General features: G+C 44.3%; 3 protein-coding genes across 12 annotated transcripts in view; 1 reads left to right on the forward strand and 2 right to left on the reverse strand.

The window, feature by feature from the left end:
• ASB3 (ankyrin repeat and SOCS box containing 3) overlaps positions 1 to 8,823 on the forward strand; it is a 39,696-nt gene extending 30,873 nt beyond the window's left edge. For 4 of the 7 annotated variants that reach the window (XM_075147830.1, XM_075147836.1, XM_075147835.1 and 1 more), the window contains 2 exons: positions 461 to 5,539; positions 5,780 to 8,823. In XM_075147830.1, coding sequence (XP_075003931.1) covers positions 461 to 729 — 269 coding nt within the window. In that variant the 3' untranslated portion in view covers positions 730 to 5,539; positions 5,780 to 8,823. The remainder of the gene's footprint in view (positions 1 to 460; positions 5,540 to 5,779) is intronic. The other 3 variants (XM_075147833.1, XM_075147834.1, XM_075147832.1) reach the window with 3 other exon arrangements.
• LOC142081187 (MAL-like protein) lies at positions 1,029 to 3,959 on the reverse strand. The gene is made up of 4 exons (XM_075147843.1): positions 3,716 to 3,959; positions 2,418 to 2,585; positions 1,936 to 2,064; positions 1,029 to 1,576 (listed from the first exon to the last, which is right to left on the reverse strand). Exons 1-4 carry the CDS (start codon positions 3,815 to 3,817, stop codon positions 1,514 to 1,516), a joined length of 462 nt encoding a protein of 153 aa, XP_075003944.1. The 5' UTR covers positions 3,818 to 3,959; the 3' UTR covers positions 1,029 to 1,513.
• On the reverse strand, positions 3,518 to 23,941 carry NPHP1 (nephrocystin 1). 4 transcript variants are annotated; one of them, XM_075147827.1, is made up of 20 exons: positions 23,855 to 23,941; positions 23,708 to 23,772; positions 23,111 to 23,171; positions 22,528 to 22,664; positions 21,897 to 22,101; positions 21,470 to 21,571; positions 20,512 to 20,603; positions 20,048 to 20,090; positions 19,448 to 19,532; positions 18,715 to 18,809; positions 17,935 to 18,063; positions 16,667 to 16,741; positions 15,816 to 15,926; positions 14,040 to 14,122; positions 12,674 to 12,750; positions 11,709 to 11,805; positions 11,183 to 11,295; positions 8,678 to 8,751; positions 7,830 to 7,874; positions 3,518 to 6,047 (listed from the first exon to the last, which is right to left on the reverse strand). In XM_075147827.1, the coding sequence occupies exons 1-20, from the start codon at positions 23,921 to 23,923 to the stop codon at positions 5,769 to 5,771; spliced, it is 2,037 nt and encodes a 678-aa protein (XP_075003928.1). In that variant the 5' UTR covers positions 23,924 to 23,941; the 3' UTR covers positions 3,518 to 5,768. The 4 variants fall into 4 exon arrangements, with proteins under 4 accessions (XP_075003928.1, XP_075003926.1, XP_075003929.1 ...); XM_075147825.1 differs by having other exon boundaries at positions 11,709 to 11,808; XM_075147828.1 differs by lacking the exon at positions 16,667 to 16,741 and having other exon boundaries at positions 11,709 to 11,808.
• Between the last annotated feature and the right edge of the window lie 473 nt (positions 23,942 to 24,414).

The following is a 24,414-nucleotide window of genomic DNA, read 5'->3' on the forward strand; positions in this document are numbered from 1 at the left end:
GGCACAGTGGTTGTCCTAAGTTAAGTTATTTAGCAATATGTTAGAACATTTGGCATCGTATCATGCTATCATTTAATACTTATCCTAAAAGTGTTTTCCCTTGTGTTATTTTGTTGCTAGATTTACTTACAGACTTAATTTTTCATTTCTTGTAAGGTGGCATGAGCCTCTCCTGCCCCAAGCAGGTAGCTGTTCTAGGCCGGTTAGATGAAACTTTTTGATTAAGGATAAAATGATTCTTTGAGACTTTGTTTCTAGAAGTTTAAGGTAACTTTTCTAGCTCCTGTAGGGAAATTCTGAAAATGCTGATTCTAGCAGGCAACAGCCCTTCACTATCAAGAACTCTGCCTCGTTAGACTGGGGGGTTCAGATGGGATCCAGCTAAACCAGGTAACCGTAGGCAAGTGATGTAATCCCATGGTGTCCCGTTCAGTGTTTGACTTGTTTTTCAATTTTTTAGCCTTCATTCCTTCCCTGTCTCATCTTTGTCGTCTTGAGATCCGGTCCATTTTAACGAGTGAACGCCTGCGATCGGACCGGTTTATCCGGGAATTGCCATTGCCAGCTTGTCTCCAGGACTACCTTCTCTACTTAGATGTACTGCGAGTCAACGCTATCCCAGAAGCGGAGGATTATCTGGGGCAGAGAGAGGAGGGAGCTCCCTCTCCCAGTCACTCCAGCGCTGAAGATGCAGAGAGGAGGGATGCCTGTAACGCCGGTGTTAGGTGATGGCGCTGCCAGTGACTCAACTCTGCAGCTGCAGATTTCGTAATGGCAACTAGCAGGCACCGGAGAAGAACTACTGTAAATAACTGTAGTAATAAGTCTTTTCATGCTGTAGTTTTATACTATATCTAGAAGTTTGTTAGAAGTTCTATGATTTACTTGTTTAAAAAGTCTGTTGTAGCTTTCTAAGTCTGTGAACATTTTCTGTTTTTTGAAAGGAAATTTTTAACTCTTGCAGAGTAAAATTAGCTTGTTCAATGAACATAGCTTATATAGTGGTCAAAATCTATTTGGTCAGACACTGTTAGCAGATGCTTTATTTTAAGTACTGCATATACCAAATGAAATTATCTGAAAGTCAAGGAACACAATATTCTATTATTGTTATGAATTTACATCGTGGGGAGTGATCTAGCTGAACCAGAGATAGAAAAATAATACAAGAAAGGAAATTTTTTTGCTGGAGGAACAGTGATTTTTTTTTTTTTTTTTTTTCCCTTTCCTTGGTCATCTATATTTGGCGGAACATCGGAGTGGGAGGCTGGCTCGGAGCCTGCACCCAGTCCCTCTCCTTGGGTAGCCCATGGGCAAGGCACGAGGTGTCCCCACAAGCACACCGACACGACACCGCCTACAAAAATCCCTCCTTCAATGAAGTGAAAAAGTAACTGCTGTCTCCATGGGGTGGGTGACAAGGCCGGGGCAGGAACGCCTTGGTGGAAGACAGCTGCATCCCTCGTGCTGGGAAAGCCCTTGTCCTGCAGAGGCGAAGCTGGCGCTGCCAGGCTCACTGGTAGTAGATGCTGAAGGCGTGGAGGATGTACAGGAAGGTCGTGATGAAGGCGAAGAACTGCAGGAGAGGAAGAAGAGCAAAAGCTGGGGTCAGCTGGGAGAGTCTAACCCCATCTCCTCTCAGTGCTCTCGACCTTGGGAAACCTCCCAGCCTAGACCTCTCTCCAGCCTCAAAGAAGAGGCAAAGCCCCCCACATTTCCCAGGAGGCAGCCACGCAAGGCTGTCCATGAGCTGCTGGACCCTGAGAAGCCCATGCTGGCTGCACGACACAACAGAGATGAGGAGCTGAAGCTCTGACCAGTGTGACACTGCTGGGCTTGGGATGGTTCTGCTGTGGCGCTTAGATTTGCTCTTGCATCACTCCAAGGGGAATTGTGGGTGCTCCGGCCTGCCTGGGGTTTTCTGGACTGACTCACCGATGCGGCACTGTTGAGCTGGTAGTAAAGCGGCGAGTTGGGGCCGAACTCAGAGCGGATGGTCGCATTGGCTTGCAAGGCAGCAGCGCTCATGTACAGAATGGCCGTGGCGCCGTGGTACAAACTGTCCTGCAAAACAAGGGAGTGGTGAGGATCAAAGCCTGCCGGGGACTGTCCTTCTCTGATTCACCCTGAGGACGAGGTCCATCCTCTGCATGTGCGAGTGCTCAAACGGGACATGCACGCCCAGACAGGGGCTGGGACCAAACCCTCCTACCATGCCGAACCCTCCCCTGCGCCCATGCGGCACCCACAGCATAGCACAGCTTCCCTCCGCATTTCCAATCAAGGCAAAAGGAGAAAAAAGGGCTGGTTGGTTGCAGAAGGGCCGGCAGCTGGCCAGCTAACCCGTCGCCAGCCACGGTGGTCTTGCGCCCACGCTGCTGCTGCCAACATCTGCTGGTTTCCCAGCCCCTCCTTACCAGCACTTTCCAGTTCTCGCTGTTCTTGTGAAAGCCGAAGAGGTAGCTTATGAGGAGCAGCAAGGAGATGAGGCAGGAGGTGAGGGACACGTACATCACCCATCCCTGCAGCAGCGGGAAGGAGACGGAGGTAGCAGCGACGAGGATCCACACCCAGCTCCCGCAGAGCTGCCGGGGACAAACACAGGCACCTCCGATGAGCGTGGGATGGGGAAAGCCCCTTTCTCCTCCCTGAGTCCCTCCTCGCCTCCCTCCCAGGCCAGCCCCAGCAGCCGTGGGAAGCCCTGCGTCTTTGGGCAGCACGGACCAGCCTCTCGGAGCACCCCAGCACAACAGCAGCACCGGAAGCTGGCACGAGTTTCCCTGAATGCTCTTGGGAAATACTTCAGAAAGTTTCTTACAAAAGGGAAAGGTTTGCTGCCGTGTTTGATGCAAAGAAACATCTCGCCCCAAGGGCTTTGGCGGAAAAGCCAGAAAACGTGCTTTATCTGGGAAAGGCGAACAGCCGCATCAGCCCAGCCCTGCCTGCTCGTTAATCTCCTGGGCTTGAAATCACAGCACGAAGTCTCCTCCTGACTCCAGACGCCAGCCCAGAGTGAGCCGCTTGCTCTGGATCCACTTAAAATATTCACCGTGCACAAATAGCACATGGGGTTATCTGGATAAGCTCACCCTGCCCGGTGCCGCTCAGCTCCAGTGGGTGAAACTCCCCCAGATCTGCAGCGGGGAGCTCAGCCCGTCGGCACAGGCAGCTCACGGCAAAGCCCAGCCACAGCGATTGCGCCCGCGGAGCGTGGGTGGTGTGCGTCGCCAGCGCTATGTCATGTCAAAGTACAGCGGTTATCTCAGCCAGTCCCACCAGATGCCCTCTGGACCCAGAAGCAATTGAAAGATCCATGGAGTGTCACACGTTACAGGACACCCAGCTGCCTTCAAGCCCTTGGAAAGTCTTAATACAGAGAACGAAATTCCCTTGATTTTCAAGCAATTTCTATGCGATAACTAGAGCTGCTTCTGCCCCGGAGGCGCCGGCAGCTCTTCAGCCTCTCCCAGCCCCACAGAAGCCGGCGACCCTCACACAGGCTCTGGGATGGAGCTGGAGCATATCTTGTCCTCAAGCTGTTCCAAAAAAACACATCACGAAGACCACCTTTGTGCATTCAGTATAAGCTAAAAAAAAAAGTCGTTATTTCCATTAACGCTGTCTTCAGGATCGTTTTGGGGGCTGCCCCCTGATTTTTAGATTCGCTAGAGCCATTAGCGGGGTGCTGTAAGGCGGCAAAGCTCGGCATACTCACTATCTCTGGTAGGATGAACGCGTAGGGGACAGTTTTGAAGACGGCAGGTCCGGAGGGCAAGGCGGGCTGTGTGGAGGCCGCAGGGGGACACGCCGAGGCCATCGCTTCTCAGCTGGCGCCACGACCTCTCGGCTCCGCTCTGCTCACATTTGCTTGCTCTGTGCCGCTCCCGTGCGGGGTTTTAACCGACACACCCGCAGGGACGTAATCACAGAAACCAGCCCGGGCTGGCACCACGCCGCTTCCTCCGGCTGAAGGAGCCCTCGGCAGCCCTCCGGTTATTGCGGCTGGCTTCACACACCCTGCTGCCAACACTGGGACGGGAGAGCAACAGGACCCCGGCTCCGCCACCGGCACACAATCAATTCAAGGTCTCTAACGAGAGGGGAAAGAAAAAAAATCCTACACCACGCCGGGGCAGAAATGTTTCCTGCAGTCAATTTTTGTCCTTGGCACGCTTTCAAGCCTGAAATATTTTTGCGTCCACTGTTGTTGCCTCCTCCCCTTTCTGTTCAGGTTTCTGCTTGGTGTTCACGTCAGACTCCCCCACACCCACCGGCACGTCCAGCCTTCGAAAACTTGCAGCCAAACATTTTTTACAGACAACTCAACACACTGGTAAAAGATGTGAGGGTTTGCCCGCGTGCTCCTAAGTGCCCAGAAAGGTCTGAAGGACAGCTGCTGGGACAGCTTTGATTTCTACCTCCTGGCAGATGCGCTTTGGATTTGACAAGCACAGGCTTTTTCTTCCAGAGGACTGCCTCACACCATAACTCACTGATAACTGGTGGGAGGAAAGGCTGAAGGTGGCATCTCTGCCTCATGGCCTCGTGAAGTCATTCTGTCCTCTTTAACTCGGGCAATACTCTGCAGCAGGAAGAGGATGACACCTAGTAAGATATCGTATCTTTCTGTTAGGAAAGCCAAGTGATGCCCTAGGAGTTTGGCTTCTATGCCAATACAGAGCAAAGATCAAATCTATGATGTTTCTTATTGTCCGAGCCCCTCCTAGGCCGGGAGGAAGTGCTTTGTGGCATTTCGGGAGGCTCCAGTTTACAAATGCTGTCAGTGGGAGCTGGCTTCAGGGTCCATGCAGTGTGCTGTGGCCTTTGAAAGATCTTGTTTTAAAACATTTCACACCAGACAAAACTAGTGCCTGGCTCAGACTTAAATCCACAGGTGGCTCGATGCCCACCTACCTCGTCGGACAGGGTGGCAACGTACCCATCACCATGCAGAAAGCATCCAGAGACTCCAGAGCAAAAGAGATATCGGATTAATAACTTCCCACTGGGAGCGGGCAGCCTGTACGGCCTGTGGTTACAAACTGCTCAGGGAAGAGAAGCCTTTAACATCCTGGCCCACCTGAGGGATACCCCGCAGCTCATTAGCCTGCCCTAGAAAGTCAGCACAGAGGGAGCTACCGTACGGCATGGCCATGCGCTGGGGAAACAGCGTGCCCTGAATTCTCACCAGCTTTTATTTGTATTAGGTGGGTCAAGCACATTCCTATGAATAACCCAACCTTTTCCTGAGTGGGAAAGAAAAACAGCAAAACAGTCTAAATACAGAGCAACCTGCTGTCCACTGATTGGACAAGAGATGATTTTTTTTTCCTAACCTGGCTGACCTTGCTCAGCAGCATTCTTAAAGATCACTGCTATTTTCCTTGCCTGTTACCAGCCTACTGGGACAAAGAGTCTTTTGTTCACCCTGATTAAAACAAAACTGGGAATTAATTGGAAGCTGCATGAGAGGAGAAAAGTGCTGCCTCAGCATTTGCTCAGCTTAGGCAAAATACGACACGCGACGTGGCTACAACAGGTACAGGTAGCAACAGACAACCAGAGCCTTGTTTAACATTGCAAAGGGGAAAATTTAAAATATAATTTCCATTAGTTAAACTGATAAAATAATTTTAACCTCTCTCAAAATGTTAAACATGTTAAAATATTCATTACAATTCAGATAGTACGCAGTTTCTCTTTGGTAAGAATTTATTTATATTGTTACCCCATTCTTATATAGCCTGAATTGTTCTTCTGTAATCCGTTCATACTCCAGGGTTGTTTTTCCTCGCTTCTCCTAAGAAATCGTAAGCCAGCTCTGAGATATCAAAGGCTTTGTGAGTGTTTTCTGACGACAGCAGATACTGAAGTGCACCGTCATTCTCTCGGCTCTTTTTCAAAAAGTCAGCAATTGCCTTCCAGCGAGATGCTTCCGACTCTTCCTCAGCCCATTTGTAGTCGGGGAGGAAAGTGGACTGGAGGAGAGGGAAGACAGAGTCGTGGTACACCAGGACAAACAGAGACTTCAGAAATTCTCGATCTCTCTGCAGAGAAGAGTATTTGAAAATACTTCAGTGCAAATACGCGGTGTTGCCAAGCACTTTTTCAGAAGTATTGTACATAGGAAAAAAACAGACAAGAAAACATTCAACTAACCCCCAGTTCCCAGGATCACAACGGGAAGAGATTTGCCCTCCCTAAACAAACGTCAGTTAGCTCGGATAAGCCTCAAACTCACCACCAAGAACTACACTACATAAACTATAGATCAACAAATCTGATCTCCAGCCCACCTACTTTTCCAAACGACAGAGTGGCGATACGCAGCCAAGCCCTGCCATTGTTACTCCAAAGCAGCGATCTGTACACCAGTCACTGAGAGCCCTTTGCTCATGGGGTATTTATATCTCTTCCTAAAAACACCAGTGTGTGACAACTGTTGCCCACAGCCTCTGCAGGTACAGACTGAGGCTGCTGTGGCCGCCGGGAAAGTGCCGCATCCTCCCCGCCTTGGAAGCCCAAACTCCACTCGTTTCTCTGCTGCCCTAGGCGGAGAGTTGCAACAATCCCACGCTCCTCGCAGCACGTGGCTCTTAGCAGGAGGTAAGGCCACACCGTAGTACTGTTATTTCACACTTTGACAGGACGTTCTGTCTGTGGCGAGAATTATACCCTCCCCTGTAAAGACCAGTTTGCAAACCCCAGAGACTAGGAATCAGCCTGGTCCGTTATCAAACACTGAAGGATCCCGACCACTTTAACTAGACAAGATTTGTATGCCTCGTTTTCCACACGCACACTAGAAAAACCCCTTCATGCACGAAGGACACACACAGAGCGCTGCATCCTGGAAAACTCATTGACCACCGAGACTCTTCCGGAAATGTTCCGGAAACGTGAGTGCTATGGCTGGCATTGAAGAGTTCACGTCTCGGCAGGAGATTTAGCAGCTAAGCGTCATATAACCATGCAAGAAGGGGTAAGAATTTGCCAGGCAGCAATCCTCCCATGGGAGTGGCACACGACAAATCAGGTAAAACTGGATGGTTCTGGGATACCGAGGAGTTACTAATTCTTTGAGCAGATCCGCTTTCATTTTGGATGAATGGCCTTGAAAAAGCGATTCTGACTCAACAGCATTTTGTTTTGTTTGCATAAGTGGGGAGATCTCCTTGTGTGTCTATTCAGTAGCATGCACAATGAATGAAATATCCTGCTGCTGCTCCCAAGTGAAGTGTCTTCGATCAAGAGCCAACACCTTTCTCATGCAGTTACCTACAGCTTCTCTTTGTCCAGAGGAGGTAGGACAAGGTACGGGTAAGCCTGGTGACATGGCCAATTCACTTCTTCTCCAGCTGTCTACAGGCCAAAATGGGAGATTGCAACTGTCTGAGGTAGGGAGATTTGCAGATTTGGGGGCCTTTTTCCAGGTAGACGGTGAGAGGACTGGAGCTCGGAGGTTGGAGGAGGAAAGATTATTTTGTGAGCATACACAGCCCCTTTTGTATCAGTGGGAAGCTTTTGCCAGTCAAGTATTGGAAGCACATCATGAAAGGGAGCCACACTTTGGGTGTGAACCTGTAATAGCTTCCCCACGAACAACCATATACAAACACTGAGACAGAAAGTTACAAGTTAATGTCACATTCCTCCTAGTTTAGTGTTATAAATATGGGTAAGAAACGTTACGAACTGCATTTAGCGTATCTAGATTTTCTAAGTAAATGTACAGTGAGAGGAAAAATTAGCTAGAAGTAATACTCACAGAAAGCTGCTAGTTCGAATTAGATTGAATATATGTCAAAGAAAAACCTGTAATTTATTACCTTCTCAGATCTCTTCAATGTTCTTTCTCTATCTGCCCAAGCGCTCTAAAATGAAATGAAATGTAAAATCAGACTGAGATTGTGGAGATTTAAAGCAATTCCATTTTTAGCTGCAGAAATCTCTCTTGCTGCAATCCCACAATAGTTTAAGCTCCTGTTGCAGTCCCACTTCCCTCACACTCCCCATTCCTCCCTTGTGCCAGTTGAGTTGATTTAGGTAAACAGCCATTCCACCAAATTTTACAGATTTGAGGATCTGGAGATTCGAAATTATCCGAGCCATATAAATTAAATCAAGGGGATTCATTTTTCACAAAAACCAATTACAACCGAGGTTGATTTTTTTTCCACCCTACAAGCATGGAGAAATGCAGCCTAACCCCAAAGGCTGACAACTTCTAACAGTAGTGTCTTTCGGGCAGAAATAACTTGGCTGTCGTTGTCTGGTACTGGGACACCTGTGAGGGACTCAGTGTAGATACGGTGAGCACTGTCCTGCTGGTCAGAAGCTAAGTCAGCTCCCACCTGTCATGAAAGCAGCACTGTCCTAGAAGCCAGACAAACATTCAGACAGCTAATCCACCTGAGCACTCTCTTGCTGTGGCTGCATGGCTAGCAGTGCTCAAACTTTTATGTCTTTGCATCCCTTCTGCATGTACTCGAGCATTCTCTTGCAGTTTTGAAGGCACTAAGACACAAGAGATCTGCACATACTTGAAACGATTATAACTTTTCTGCTGTTTGGCTTTTCCATTTATCTTTTTGCAGGATAAAAAAGCTCAAATTTTGCAAACTCTCTGGAAATCCTGGCATATCAGATGTAATTGAATGCTACGTAGATAACATACCCGAAGTGCATCCATCAGGTCTGGTTGATCCATGAGTTGAGGGAAAGTTGCTAAAATAGGATTACAGATCAATTCTGAAACAGAAAACAAACACATTCAAGGCTAAGGAAGAAACAGGATGGTTTTCGAGGTATCAACACATCAAGGTATTCAACATATCCCTTCCCCTCAGAATATTTCAAAGGGAAAATTAGCTATAATAGGTCTCCCGAGCAGCAGGGAAAGTAGAAAAGCTCTCTAACAACTGCATTCTCTCTCTGGCTGTAGGAAACTCTCAGGGGCTGAGAGACAGTTAACCTGAGAGAGGAGAGACGCACAAAACATGACTGCTGGTTTAGTAGGAGAAGCCAGCAAGCAAGAGACGTTACTGATGTAACCTAGGGGTAGACTGAGGTGTTTTTCCTCATTTCTGCACCTGTCTTTTTTATAAACACCTGAAATTGTGCTGCCTGATTTGGATGTTATGAATAAACACACCTTCATTCTACCTTAATCTGGCTTGTGTTGTGTGCGATTTTAAGATAAGCGGGTAACAAGTGGCATAGTAGATTTACCAAATGGGGCACATCATCAAACTGCATAGGTCTCCTGCACGCCTTTCAGGTTAGCTACCGGGTAACAGCGGGGTCTCCTGTTCGAGCTGAGCGGGCCGGCTGTATCAAAATCGGGCAGGGCAGAGCTGCCTCCCCGTGACTGGCAGGAATCAAAGCTCTCTGTTACAAAGCATGGCAAATCTTGAACCCCGGCGGCGCAGGGGTCCTGTTGTTATTTTAGTTAATGAGACTGTAGATAAGATTACAAGAGTGCTACAAGTAACATAGAGGAATTTTGGTTGAAGTCTTTTCTTTCTCTTGTGACTTTAAATATTTAATGTACACTGTTGTTTCTTCATGTTGAAGTTGATGGAAAGTTTAGTAAACACTAAACATTTACTAATAACAAAACATTTCAGGGAAGCAAGAACTGATTGCTTTTGTGAAATCTAACAGGCATTTTAAGTTGCCTATTTCTAAAGTGATAGTTAATTTTGAAATAAGAGAAATCTTCTTTTGTTACACCAGAAAAAAGTAGAAAATGGCTACCAGAACAACTTCTGAAATGCTGGAGTAAAGCCTTTAAATCATTTCAAATAAAGTCTGAATCCAAATGAATGCAGTTTAACTCCAGGAGAGGTCATCAGCTGTTGTCCTACATTATAAAGATCAAATCAAGTAAGTATAGCGGTTCTCCACTGGCCTTTAAAAACTAAGCATTTTCAGTTTCTCTGTGATAAGTTTATTAAATAAAGCATTAATTTATGAAAGGGTCTGACTTTCAGATACTGAAATCAGTATACTCGGAATGTATGTTAAAGTTCAAGAAAATCAGGAAGGGAGTTAAGTTCTGAGCACCTTTGAAAGATGAACCTGTAATTCAGAGGCCTAAGTATGGCTAAAGATTGTCAGTTAAAAATGTTAGTAAGTGCACAAGGAGATTTATTTGCCGTAGGAACAGATGATACATAATTCAGTCTGGAGAAGAGATGGGAGAAAACACAAGAAAATCACTCTGCGTAACCAATATAGTAGGTAGTATAGTTAAGAAATGTAATTTTTCCATATTTCAAACGGATTTTAAAATGGAGAAGACTATAAACTATTACAGTTCTGTTGAAGGAAAGATGTGGAAGGAATAAGATACAGAGTTGCAAAGTCAGAGCAAGATACTGAGTTCTAAAACCAGAACTCTTCTGCTTCTGTCTCTCCCTGCTGCATTAGCCAATAAGTAAATAATAATTTAAAAAAAACAATAAAGAGGATGACTTAGCCTCAATGACAAAAACATCTGCCTAATCTCTTCTATAGCTCAGAGAACATGCATACACTAGAAATGAATGAGTAAACCTGTGTGCATCTCTAATCTCTCATTGCATGGGTGGTGAAAAGGAAACCCTTCTCTTCCAAATAATCCTTTATTTACTTTTTATTTATATTTATTTATTTATTTGGAATAACCCTTTACCCATCTACATAGGCTTTTTTTAAATGAGAATTTCACTGAAAACACTTCATTCATACTTCACAGAAAACAAAACTATTCTTGTGGTTTTTGCATTCTGTGATGTGAACTAATGTCAAACAGGGCAACACTTTAGCTGCGAGTTGAAATATCACTAGTTTGAAATGCAAACACACCAAGTGGTGGTATTCACCACCAGCAAGAGGTTGTTCTTTTTTATTAAAAGGGAAACAGCTTTCTATTTGTCCCTACAACACCTGCAGACTGAAAGTTAAAGCACTGAAATCCTCTGCACAGGAAGCACGACTTCCTGACCTTGTGAGACGGTCGGGCAGTGCCAGCACTACCAGGGAACAAAATTCTGCGAGTACCCTGTATCAGTGAGTTGCTCCTGACGCTTTCTCTTACAAATGGGAGACTCTGGAGGGGATAATTCTTTTTAGGAACCTGATCTTTCTCTGACATGCTCTCCATTACCGAGTTCTTCTCCACAACAGCAATTCTTACCTGTGCTTTGCGTGCTTATTCTGTCTTTCAGGAGTGCATCACCAAGTATTTGTCGATAAAATATCAAGAGATGGATGTAGCACATACTGCCAATTAACGTTTCTGGTAGCAAACTATTGGGAAAATAAACAACATGCAGTTGAGATTTTTATTCAAAACTGCTCCTAGGAAGTGTTGTTCACCAAAACTTGAGAGTAATGACAGCTTCATGGAGATGATTAGTAGCTCGTATTGGCAAATCCATGAACCTATCACAACTTTTGAAGGTGTATATTGATAAAGCTATAACAGCCAGACTCCTGCTGTTGCGGTTTTCAATATTATCTAAACTTAAAGACTTTTTAGTTGTTTTCAACAAAATAGCTCTAAGTGTCAAACAGAGATCAAGTACAATATGCAGGTGACATGACCCTCAGGTTTTTCCATAGCCAGTGTTCCAGGGAAGGGGAACACTTTAGACCTCTGGAACCATTCGAGGCTATCTGAAATACTTGTCCATTTTATGGCAGCACACATGCATACTTACTTCAGGATGTCTTTTGACTGCGCACTTAATGACCTCAGTTTCACTGCAAGTACAGGCTGTTTCCTGAGTGTTATAAACTGATGAAAAACACCACTGCCTGCTTAAGAAATAAATACCCAATATGAAATCCGTCATTTTGAAAGAACATTAAGAATTATATTGCAAGAATGGACATTTAAATTTGGCAAGAGATGTTTTGCTAAAACTGTAATGGTTTAAGTATGGTCTAAAAACCTGGAGGAATTGAACATCTGAAAATATATCAACGTATCAGCTGTATCAACATTTGGTCTAACATAAGTTATTACCTCTCTCTAGGATGGTGGATTCATAATATGCATGGAGTCATGTGGAGGTAAGCGTCCAAACCCAAAAGGTAAAGGCCTTCTATAGCTTGCAGCATTTGTCACTGGCAAATGGATGTTATTACAGCTTCCAGAGGAAAGCCGTGGCCACCTTTGTTTAAAACAAAAGTGGTCTATCGTCTGAACCAACTCTTAGTGAAGCTTTATTCAACCCCGCAGGGAAAAATCAGTACAGATGTTCTGTAGCACATTTATGCACATGTGGAACTTGTGCGTAAGTGATGTGGGATTGATGATATGGGACTTGAACAGTCTGGCTTGGGAACTCTTTAGACCAGTGTAACCGCTGAGCCTTGCACCATCACCCCATAGCCAAGAAGCATTAAGTGCAGTTAAAGAAATAATTGAATACATTTATCAGAAATAATCTTCAACCTGCAAACACTGGAAATTACAGAAACATTAGCACTGGCAGGTAGTTCTGAATCCCACCAGCCCTAACAATCGACTCCCTCTTATGCAAAATGGGAACACACAAAACAAAACCAGGCTGTGGTGACTGCATGCTAATGAGAGCCCTGGCTGAGCACTGCGTGTTGTGAAATAGGTATAGCATTTGTTGTATCATTGCATTTATATAACGTTTAGGAGAAACCACACCTCTTCTTGATATTGATGGGTCAACCTCAACGCCTCTCTCGTAGGGAGTACCACCATTTAATAGCAGCTCATACATCCTGTGAAAGAAGAGCAGCATAGTTAAAATAAAAAGATGCAAGGATATGCGAGAACAGCACAACCGCTTTCTGAGACAGAAAGAAACCTGCTATCTCAGATAAAAAACTGACAGGGTGCTTGATGTTATGACTAGGATTTTGTATGAAATGACTACACCTAATTAAGTAATGAAACCTCAAACGATAAATTTGAAACTTGTATTACATTGGGAAACTAGCTAATAATTTTAAAAGAAATTAGCAACATTGATTCTTTTCCACATGACTCCAGTCTTTTTCTTGCATGAAATTTAGCAATTGTTTCACTGAAATGTTTTTGAGGTGTGATTGCTTATGTAGCAAATTTTAGATATGGAAGATTTAAAACGTTGAAGAATAACATAATCCCAGTTCTGTCAAGAGTAAGTCACTGTTGAAGAAAGCATGCAATTTCACTCTGTAGATACCATGCCTAACTTAATGAAATGTTAGAGATCAGATTTAGAAGAGATTTAGAAACTTATAGAACAGTAGGGGTCTCCCCTGCGTATTTTTTTTTGCCCTATAATCCAAATATATTCAGAATACACACACACACACACATATATATACTTGGTAAAAACAAAGTATTGCGAGTCTAATTTACAATGAATCACTTCTGTAAATTAACAGAAAACTTTCATACGTTTAATAAAATAGAAATATGTACATTTTATCATTCTTTAAGATTGTTAGACCCATCAACTAATCATAAATCAGCTGCAAAATGTAAGCTTATTCACGCTCTCCAAGTGAACGGTAAGAGACTCATTCACAACTACTCTTACCTGCTTCCAAGTCTCACAAACCAATCTCCTAATCTTAAATGGCAAAGGGATATACAGCAAAGTGCACATAAAGAAGAGGCCAGAATTAAAAAGGACGTTGTCACCTTCAATTTAGGTAACGATTCTATTTTGTATAAACAAAACTCTAAATAACTCCCTATTAAATCAGACATTTCCATAGTTTTAAAATTCCACTGGAGAATATTTTTAAACACATACTAACTTGCAACATTTCAAACCTGAATGTTGGGTCCAGGGAGCACTTTTCCCACACAAACTTAGTAGAACATACACTGGGTGTGGAAGCAGGACCAGCATTCTCACTGAAAGACCCAGTACAACCTGCACATTAGTCTGGATTACACCTGCCCATGTCAGTGTGCAAGTATGAAATATGAACTTTACTCCTAGCCTAAAACAGATATATATACATACATATATAAATACAGAAAGAGAGAGAGAAGGAAAACATAATAAGCTTACCTGGAAGGAACAGGCATTCCATTAGAAGTAAAAAGCTTCAGAAATGCCCAGCCACAGCTTATCTCTCCTCTTTCACCTGTTGACTAGAAGAGAAGAGAAGCATAAATAACTTGAGCAGCTAAACCAGAATGACAAACAATTATTTAGAATAATCACATAAAAATGGTAAAAGGGTAAAGGCCCCAGATTTGTGGTAAGCAACCATTGACTATGTCACATTCACAGGTGTTTGAAGATATTTACCAAACAGGACACACAGTTATGCTGAAGTTGATCATCCACGAACATATTTAAGAGATGAGGATTTATAAAGCCAAGAAATACACATTGAAGGGAAACCTAAGTATACCAAGCTCTTGAAGAAGAAGAAATGCACAGATACAAAGGTAAAAACTCCCAAACCTGCACTGCTTTAAAGAATGCAGGACAGAAAGAAGGAGATAGAAAAATATACCTAGGGGATTTACCCATCTGATTCCAGAGTCAACCATTTCCAAGCCAGTGACCCTGTGGATCAGAAGGCTTCATTCATTGTACCAGAGACAGTGCCTGGGAAAGGGAGCTGATTCTGTGTGCCAGCCCATCCATTTCCAGACCCCAAAAGCACTAATAACAGGTAGGAACTTGTAAACACTCCAGCCTTCATTTAAACTTACTCTGTAAACAGAAGCAGACAACTTTGCATAATCTTGACTACTCCAATTAGCATCGGGTCTCTGCATCGCTTACCAACATGCTGTTCATCACCAGGACTTACGTAGTCCAGTTTCCTACAGATGTACACTCTACTTATCTCCCTGCACAACAGTTCTGCATCCCCACCACGCTATCAGCATGTCTCTCCTCCACATCTCCACAGGCACTGCACTCTTGCACCCTAAGTTCATACAGGCATGAGTGAAAGAGAAAATACAGCAGTACTCCCCTTTGCAACTTCTCTATCCATCTTTTCAGAATTCTGTTACCCACTATTTAATACCCTGCTTGCTAACGGTTGTGGTTACCCCACTTTTCATCTTTTACCCATGATTTACTTGATTGCCAAGAGTCACCTGAGGAAGCCTGCGACCATAATGAAAATATAAGTGTTCAGAAAGAGGCAGCAAGACTTGAGTCGGTCTTGTAGACAGAGTAGCCGAGATCTTTCAGAACAGTGACCTATTCCGAAAAGCCACCGTATCCTCCAAATATTAGTTTCTTACGCTCCTGCATGCATCCGCCTTCTATTACAGTAGTTCTTATGGGCTTTACTATTTACTGTGTCACTACCCGTTGTACTTTTCAGAAGCATATCCTAGATGGATAGGATATATCTATCAATCGCAGCTAGAAACCAGTGTCCACGCTATTTAAACAGTTAAAATTTTAGTTTCCAAACTATATAGCACAGTAGTCTGAAACAAATCACAAAGATAGAAAAACAATGCAGGAGTGAAGAGAGAATTGGTCTTTGCGATCACGTTACATGAAATCTTTGGCAGATTAACAGAAATTATTTCAATGTAAGTAAAGGTACCTTCATGTCCACTAGTCAGAAAGTCTCTTATTCTCTAAATATTTGAACTAAAAGTTCCAAAACCCAACATCTCTCTCCTCCCTCCCAGAAGCCAAAAGGAAGACAATCTTACAGTAAGCTAGGAAAAGTTCAGCTAAATTTCCATTTGGATCTCACAGTTCACTGCTGGGATACTGCAGCTTAACATCGAATATGGGACAGCTGGTTCACTTTATAAACCTGCGCTTGGAATGATGTATACTGCAACTTTACACACTTACATTGCGAATATAAGTGATGCCAAGTTCAAATAATATACCAATGTCTGAAGACAGAGAGTTGGACCTGACAAAACAGTCACCATCCAGCAAGCTGGGTAAAATGCCCGTTACCTAATACAGAGAGAGGGAAAAGGAAAAAAAAAGTGAATGTACCAATTAAAAAAACCTCTGATTTTTAAAGGCCATCAAACACATCACTCATTCACGTAAGATCTCAGACCCAATCCCATTGCATATAAAAGAAAATTATGAGTAGAGAACTAATTTCAGTTGAAACCTTGCTCCCCTTATTCTTTAACTTGCCATGAAACACAGCTATGCTACCACGGTACTTCTTTTGTGTGTGATGACAAGCTGTTAAAGAACTTTAGATGTCAAAAAGCACTTAATTCCCTCCAAGAACACGGCAACAACCGGGGTAAAACATGACAACCCTACTGCTCTGAGTGTGGCCCTGCATGGCACCTGAAACATAGGACAAAGCATGTGCTCTTTTTTTAATGAAATCAAAGCAAAAGCTCACAAGCAAAGTGGCTAGCGTCTTCCCTTCTCCGCGAACACCATGTAGCATGCGCCTGATATCAATTCAAAGTTAACCAGTGCCACCGGCTGGATCACCAGTCCCTCCTGCTACTTCTCCTTCCCTCCAACTCTTTTCTCCAAAGTGTTTTTGCTAAAACACTTAGTTTAGTTTGAATTCATGCACTTCAGCAAGTCTTGTCTTTTCTGCACGTTCATTTTGGTTGCGGTATGTTTTATTTCAGTACGAATTCCAGAAGTAATAGACGTCACTAAATAAGAAGCTGTAAATATAGTCACTGGCTATGTCACTCCCTGAGTGAGATACCTACCCTTGGAGAAAAGGTCCACGTTTGAGGATTTTTAGGTTGCCATGTAGCTCTCACTGTGTGAATGTTACTCAGCACCTAAAGCATGACAGCGGTGAAAAAAGCGAAGACAAGTTTTTCTGGAAAGTTACGCAGCTTTAGGAAAATGCAGTATTATTATCCCAGATTAATCCAACACTGCGCACAACAAAGATAAAATTATGCTTTCCCTTCAACTTGATCAGATGGTTTCAGTTTAAAGGATTACAGAGGATGTTTTCCCTGAAGCCAGAGAGCATTTTCCAACCATCCTTGGTTCATATACACCAGTAGTAGTCCCTTTGCCCCCAAGAGCGTTGAGTGCAGCAGGAGGAAAACCACCAGAATGTCAGCGTTGGATTCCGTTATAAAAAGCTGCTCTACACACACGCACAAAGGAGCACAGAGGAACGACTGCAGGTGGGGCAATCTGAATACGACCTGACCCAGCTATTCCCAGGCCCATCGCAGGAGAGAGATCAGCCCAGAAAAGGCTCATCTCCACAAACACGGCAGAGCAAAGAGGCACAATGGCAGGTGGGGGAACCGAAATTACGGACTCAGAGGAGGACTCAGAGGAACGGAGCTCTCGCCCCAGCCCCTCCCAGGGCGGCCCAGGGGCCGGGTGTGACGCCCGTCATGGTGAGTCAAAAGGAGCGGCTCTCTGGATCACCTTACAGACTGAAAGGGGTTGCTGCTTAGGGATATGAGACACTGTGGCATGCAGGGGAAGAGCATTTTGGGACTGCACATGACTTACTATGGGATGTTCAGGGGAGGAACCAAAGGCAGACAAAGGGAGGGATCAAGGTGCTTTGTGGAGTAACACGGGTGGGAAAATAGAGGGATAAGTATGCGTGTCTGGCCATGCCCAGCACCTGATCAGTGCAGTCTGTCCTGTTTTTTCATTAAACTCCATTTATAACTATTTTTCTGGGTGAATGGGCTCTCTATTCTGAATGCATGTGCGTGTGGACATCTAGATGCCAGCAACTAGCCAGACCACAAGTCACTGGGGGCCGACATGTCTGCGGTGATTGCAGCTGGAGGGAGTGAGGGTACGTCTGTCAGTGTGTGATCGCAGGCGAGTATCAAGCCAGACTAATCGGACAGTAAGTTAAGCGGCTTGGGAGGCAGATTGTGTGTGTGTGTCTCTCTCTCTGAGTGAGACAACTGGAGGAGTTGGCTACTAAAGGGACCACAGCATGAGAGATCCACACCTCAAGACTTTTTTTGATAGCCAAACAACTTACCCGATTGCCGTCGAATAGACAGAGCCGAACGTGTCTACTGAGAACTTGTATACTGACTCCTGGGAGAGGAATCATTTTACAGCTACATAAAGTTACAATCAGGGATACTCGAGTTGGTCTAGGATAGATCTGAAATACAGACAACAGAAGAAAGATTAAATCTACAGGCTCCTCCCAAATGTGGCACTAGTTTGTTTTTATTTACTGAGATGATAGAGTGTACTGTTCACTAGACTGGATTCTTCTAACCACATAGCTTGTGGAGTATTAGCAGCAGCAACAAAATTTCTTGATAAGCCTTTAGCTCTCTTCTGAGGAGACGGCTACAAATATTTTAGTGTGACAAACAGAAGTTCCTATCAAAGTTTGAAGAAAGAAATATTCTAAAAATGGTGCAAATCAAGACATAATCATTAGCCAAAATGAAAGAAGACGAATGATTTCACAGTGCGTAGCAGAAGTTCATGGTTTAAAAATCCAGACTAGTCACCCATGCAGATCTGCTTCACCCCAGGTAGGGAAGGAGCCCACAAACTTAAGATGAAACATGACTCTTAAAACATACCCAACATGACAATTTCTACCGATTTTTTGCGTATTAGAGAGTAGTATGTGATAACATCTACTGCCTAAGGAGTCTGGATTGACATGGAAATCTATCATCTGTTTCACAGCAATATTTACCCACCAATATGAAATATTGCTAGCAATTCACATCTGCAGATCCTGTCATTTCTCTCAAACCAAAAGCACCATAGCTTTCTTACCAGTAATACTCACAGTATTTTTTTCAGAGTTCCACACCAAGTCTTTGAAAGCCAACTGTGATGGAGTAAGTTCAGGCTGCAAAAAGTAACTTGCTCGAAACTGACTGCCTACAACAAGAGTAATTTTTTAAATTCTTAATTTTTTTTACGATCTTTTTTGCCACAAAATGAACAACACCCAAAATTCAGATGTGGCTAAGTCCATTTGAATATTTGACTGGTCCAAACAAAACTATGCAGGTATCTTCTACAAGCACCCTTTAAAAAGGGTACTTTTACTATTTGTAAGTGTTCTGCAGTATTTCATTCCAGAAGCACAATAATTTGATTAACAAAAAGAGCTATTGACTTGAAACAGTTTTAAACAAAAAGACTAAGAAAGTATGAGATGTGTAATATACTTGGTGAGGAGACTCCAAAAGATCTCCGAGAAAAAGCGAAGATGAAAAAAATAATTTTCTGCAACATCAACAGGAAGTATCTTCCAAAGAGGAAAATCTTTGAAACCGTTAGGAAATTTGTCATTGCCTCCGTGTGGCCAGGATTTCACACATATAAATTAAAACTTAATTGAAGAAAAAAAGAAAGCCTGTTATACATTATTTGATGGGTCAAATATAGGCTGTACAGATTACCAATTATAATTAAGCAATACTGATTTTAGTCCAATAGGCTAGTAACCAGGATAAGAAACTCACCCCAGACACTTGAGAATCCTGCACTGCAGTTGTTACGAGAAACCTTACCTTCTTCTAAGAGCTGGAAAAGTGTGGATAGGCGGAATCCTGCAGGAACTGCTCCTATGGTTGCCAATATCTCTACTGCATCATTCTATTAAAAAACAAACAGATATTAGTATTCCTGCTATTTAACGTCTAATTCTATCCTAATTTAGAACTCTCGCACAACCAATATCAGACCTGGGGCATCCGTCACTTTTCATCTGAAGCTAATCTGGCCCATCTCCAGGAACTACTTCTACTCCGTTTCATGCATCAACCCAGCCAGGCTCCCATTTTGTTAAACCCCCCTTCCATTTCAAAGCAGCAGCAGAGCAGCTGATTACAGAACAAAATCACACCCTTGAAAGAAATGGCGTAGCACTACTGTGGCAAAACAAGAAAAGACATCTCATTTGCACCTTCATTCAGACACGGACTGGGCTGCAGCCTACTTCTAAAGCATTTAGAGAACCTTAGACTTTCTTGCTACAAAAAACAAGATAGAGATGTTAATTAAAAACATTGGCCTGTGCTATGAGAAACAGCGTTTGGTAGAAGCAAACCGCGTCTACAAAATAATTAACATTATGGTAGGTGAAGTTGCTTCGTAAGAGATACACCTACCTCTGTGATAGCTCTTCTTACAGCACTCCAGTGAGAATCTGTTCTGGAAGAAAAATAACACATTTTTTATAATATATCATCCTCGTGTGGACAAAAATTTAAACACTAAATACAGGTTTGTCTTTAAATACCAGCAGCTTAATAACCACATCTATCTGAGATATCTAATAAGGATGTATTTCCAGCTACTAAGACTAATTGCTAGACTACCTCAGGAGCTAGAACATAATTCGATACATGACCCAAAGAAATGACCAAAGAAAATCACTCTTTGATTTTATGAGGGCGGGGGGGAAGCAAACCAAAGCAAAACTCCCAAAGAAACCCACTCAAGTAAAAGTGTTTCTGCAAGCTCCAAAAAAAGCAGGTGTCTGCTGTACTGAAAAGAAAAATGCAGTCACAAAGAACCAGATACCCTTGTGAGGTATTCTCACTGTAAGAAATGTACTGCATCATCCATTTACCTTTTTTTAATTTCAGTTCCATCTGCTGTTTCATCCACCACTTCTATGTGTTCTTGAGTTTGCTCTTGGCTGTCAGTACCTTCATTATGGACCTGTAATTCAGATTAAAAAAAGGAACGTGCATTATTTCTTCACAGTTCTGTTCTTAAAAATGCTTTCTCCAACCATAGCACATGTTAATAGTTTAGAAGAGGAGATTTTCTGTCTGTAATGACCTATCGCTCCATAGCGCTGTAACTGTAGAACTCTGCCCTTGGTTCTGCAGTTACAGCAAGGGATTGGAGTATTCCTACAAGTAAGCAAGAAAATGCATTTGCAAAGCGGATTCTTTAAAAAGAGAAATACATCAGCATCATGAAGTAAAACGTTAGCTACTCAACATGCTCTTTAGTTACACTGTGAAAAGCTCTGTTCCACGGGGTAAAGGTTGGACTCACTCAATCCAAACTGTACCCACATTTAAATGTTCACCACAGTTGTGCACTGGATATATGTGCGTAAGTACATAAATGAACATTGTAAGCCACTCTAAAAATGAAAATTCAAAAGTTACAAAACTTTAAAATCTATTTTTGAAAAGGTTCTTCTGTGTCAAATTACAAAATACTCCAACATTTACGTGGACTCACATTTCATATAAATGATGAAAAGCCCGAATTAGTCCATAGCAGCTTGGAGTCTTCAGAGTTGACCTTTAGTGACAAAGATTATGACTTTCATATGCAAGAAACTTCTCTGCACTTACATGTTACATCTTCACACGGCACAAAAACACTGCTTTCGCTAGCTATCTCCATACACATGTATACAAACATGGTGTTATTCCAAATAACTGGCGAAACACTGCTGTGAGTCCCCACGTAAGCATTATGATAAATTTTATGCAGCTATATTATCATTAATATATACAAAACAACAGAGGTGAGACTAGAACAGAAGAAGGTTGCAGCACACTAACCGCAAGATAGGTTCTAGGAACGAGGCCTCTCTCCCCTTTCGAGTTTTCGGCTACCCACCAGCCATCCGCCTTCTTGTCATGTATAAGCAGGACTTCGCCTTTCTTTGCCATTAGAAGGAGAGACAGAGACAAAAGACAACCAAATATTTCAAAACGGCTCCAGGCACAATTGAAAAACCCACAAAAACATAATTTTTCCCACAACAGAGATTGCAGACTACCGCGACAGACCCTGCCACTACAGAAGGTGGCAAAAGGACACCGGACTCCACCAAGCCAAACGTACACCGGGAAAAGCCATTTCTCCCCGAATCCCCCAAGGAACTGGCTGAATCCCAGCAGCGTAGGCTTTAATTACAGTTACTGCTTAATACAGAATGATCTGCAGTACCGGCATGTCAAAAAACTGTTACAGAGACATATTTACCGTAAATGTGAGATCCCCTTCCTGCTGTGCATTGAAGTTTCCAACTGCAATACATTCTTTAACATTTGGATCATCCAACAATTTATCCTCGTCTTCATCATCTGTTTCTTCGCTGTCTTCCTCCTCACTACTTTCTTCATCTTCACCCTCATCCTCTTCTCCATTTTCATCTTCTGTTTGAGGATCTTTCTGATGTTCCTCATCTCTACCCAAAATAAATCAAACTTTTTTCATTATCATTTTAATAAAACTTCTTGAAATTGCTGTAAAGCCTTACAATATGGGCTTCGCTGCAAGGATGTTATCCAGATACAGAATTTTCACTCCTGTGTTTTACTCTCTGTCCTGATCTGAAAAAACTCCAAAATCCCAATGGTGTTTCCTCCCTAAGCGTACAGACCACATTGCATCCTCGCCTCTCAACAGCCTCATTATATTTCAGCCATTAACCAACGCCCTCAGAAAATTCCAGCCAGTCGTTCTTGACTGCATCAAGAAAACAAGCCCCGTAAGAGCTGGCTCTTCTGTGTATGTTAAGGGAATGAGCTAACAATTTATCAGGGTCCTTTCCAACCCTACATGTACAATTCTGTTAAAGCACAGACTGTATTTATTTGCTTAAGCTACTTACACTGCATAATTCGTAGTCACATTGTCCTGATCCAAGACAAGAACAAGTTTCTGCAGCTGCTGAGAGAGTTTTAGCAATAGGTTTTCTTCTTCTTCTTTCCTCTGATTATAATTCCCCACTGGCGCAGGCTCATCAGCCTGAGAAAGACAACAAATTGCTCAAAGAATCAAAGATCAAGTTCCCCTATATAGTTTTCCAGACGTGTCTTACAAGCTTTCACCTTCCTGGGCTGCTGTCACTCCTCTTTAGTGACATCTTTCTTGCCCTTTTACTCTGCCAAGATGAAATTTCGTGTTAAATTTGAAATCTATGTTCTCCGCTTTCAATACAATGCATTGGGTTGATAAACATTTTATAATGTATTGTGTTGATAAAAGATTTTAAGGGCAGAACTCGTACACACTAAAGCATTAAAAATGTGCTGTTAAATAACATAAATGGATCTCGGAGATCCCAGTCAGGGGTTGTGCAGTGCTAGGCATTGCTCTTGAGGCACCTAAAATCAGAGGAGGCTGGTGTTCTCTAAATACTCACCGTGATGCATTTTGGAGAAACCCATTAACAAATTTGTCCCCGTACTTACTTTTGTCAAATTACGAAGAGCATTTGTATTCTCATCCACCAATTTCTTCAGCTGCAGACATCTGCATTGAAAGCAAGACAGAGAGAGAGCATTTTCTTAAAATTCTGATAGATGGGTGATGCAAATCATGCGTGCTTACTGAAAGGTGTAGATGTAGAAACTCAGACCTTCGCCCAGCTCTGTGTGCGTGCAGCTTGACAAATACCAATACGAGCCCAAACGGCAGCTGATTGTTACCTCGGATGTGCAAGTTCCCACCTAAAACCACCTCAGCCCTTGAGGACTGGCAAGCAGCTACCCTGTTGCTTCCGCCTGGAAAACGGAGGAGTGAGAAGGGGCTGGGAAGAGACCTGTACAATTAGGAGAAAAACCGAAAGGTGTACAGGGAACTGTCTGCTCCTTCTGACGCCAAGGTGACGGGGAACGGAATGAATCTGCCAGGGGCTTTGCTCACAGCAACCAGGAGATGGTTCTCTCCACAACACACAGTTAAGCTATGCAACTCCCGGCCTCGGAGCGCCACTACAGTTAAGAGCGGGGGGAAGGCTGAGGGCAGGGGCCGGGCGGCGGGCGGGGACCCCTCGGGCAGTGCCTCACCTCTGCGAAAGGGCCTTCCGCTGCCCGGGGGCCGGGGCCGCGCTCTCCGCCCGCAGCGCCTCCACCTGCAACACAGCACAGGCGCCGTCAGAGCCGCGCCGCGCCACACCGCGCCCATAGCCCGAGCCGGGCCGTCCGCCCCGGTACCTGCGCCTGCAGCTCCCGGCTCCGCCGCTGCACCCGCTGCAGCGGGCCCCGCGCCCGCCGCCCCGACATGGTCGCTAGGCAACGGGCGCGGCGGCGCTGCGAGACGCCGTCACTTCCGGGGCGCGCGGCACGCCGGGAATCGTAGGCGCCGCGGGCCGCCCGTCTGAGGGAGAGCCGGGCGGCTTCTGCCCCCGGGGATCGCCAGGCCCGGGCTGGGCACGGCCTGGCCGCCCTCGGGGCTGCCCCGCCGCGAGGGGCACCCGCCGGACCCCGCTCTGGGCCGCGGGTCGAAGCCAGAAGGGCCTCGCCCAGCCCTGGCGTCACCCCTGGCCAGGCAGGGCCTGGGGACTGACAGGCAGCCGGCCTGCAGCCACCCCGCAGGTTAATCCTGTTCCTCCCTCCCCAGCGCAACCCGTAAGGCTGTGGTACGTCAGCTGCTAGCTTGGGCTGGAAAACGTGCACCAGCGCACGCTTCACACTTGCTGGTAATCGCTCCCCTCGCCCCGACAAAATGGCACCTGGACACAGACGAGGCCACGACCTGACATCGGCAGCTGTAC

The sequence above is a fragment of the Calonectris borealis genome, chromosome 3 (assembly GCF_964195595.1).
Source record: "Calonectris borealis chromosome 3, bCalBor7.hap1.2, whole genome shotgun sequence".
NCBI classification, from domain to species: domain Eukaryota; kingdom Metazoa; phylum Chordata; class Aves; order Procellariiformes; family Procellariidae; genus Calonectris; species Calonectris borealis.

What these genes read in the sequence shown, in the direction of transcription:
- LOC142081187 (XM_075147843.1), bottom strand. Translation starts at nt 3,817, where the DNA reads ATGGCCTCGGCGTGTCCCCCTGCGGCCTCCACACAGCCCGCCTTGCCC. An exon ending in CGTTCATCCTACCAGAGATA is followed by an intron (nt 2,586 to 3,715) that starts GTGAGTATGCCG and finishes TGTCCCCGGCAG; the next exon opens with CTCTGCGGGAGCTGGGTGTG. An exon ending in AGCTCAACAGTGCCGCATCG is followed by an intron (nt 1,577 to 1,935) that starts GTGAGTCAGTCC and finishes CCTCTCCTGCAG; the next exon opens with TTCTTCGCCTTCATCACGAC.
- NPHP1 (XM_075147825.1), bottom strand. Translation starts at nt 23,923, where the DNA reads ATGTCGGGGCGGCGGGCGCGGGGCCCGCTGCAGCGGGTGCAGCGGCGG. An exon ending in TTTCCAGCTCTTAGAAGAAG is followed by an intron (nt 18,810 to 19,447) that starts GTAAGGTTTCTC and finishes CTCTTGTTGTAG; the next exon opens with GCAGTCAGTTTCGAGCAAGT. An exon ending in GGAACTCTGAAAAAAATACT is followed by an intron (nt 18,064 to 18,714) that starts GTGAGTATTACT and finishes TCTGTATTTCAG; the next exon opens with ATCTATCCTAGACCAACTCG.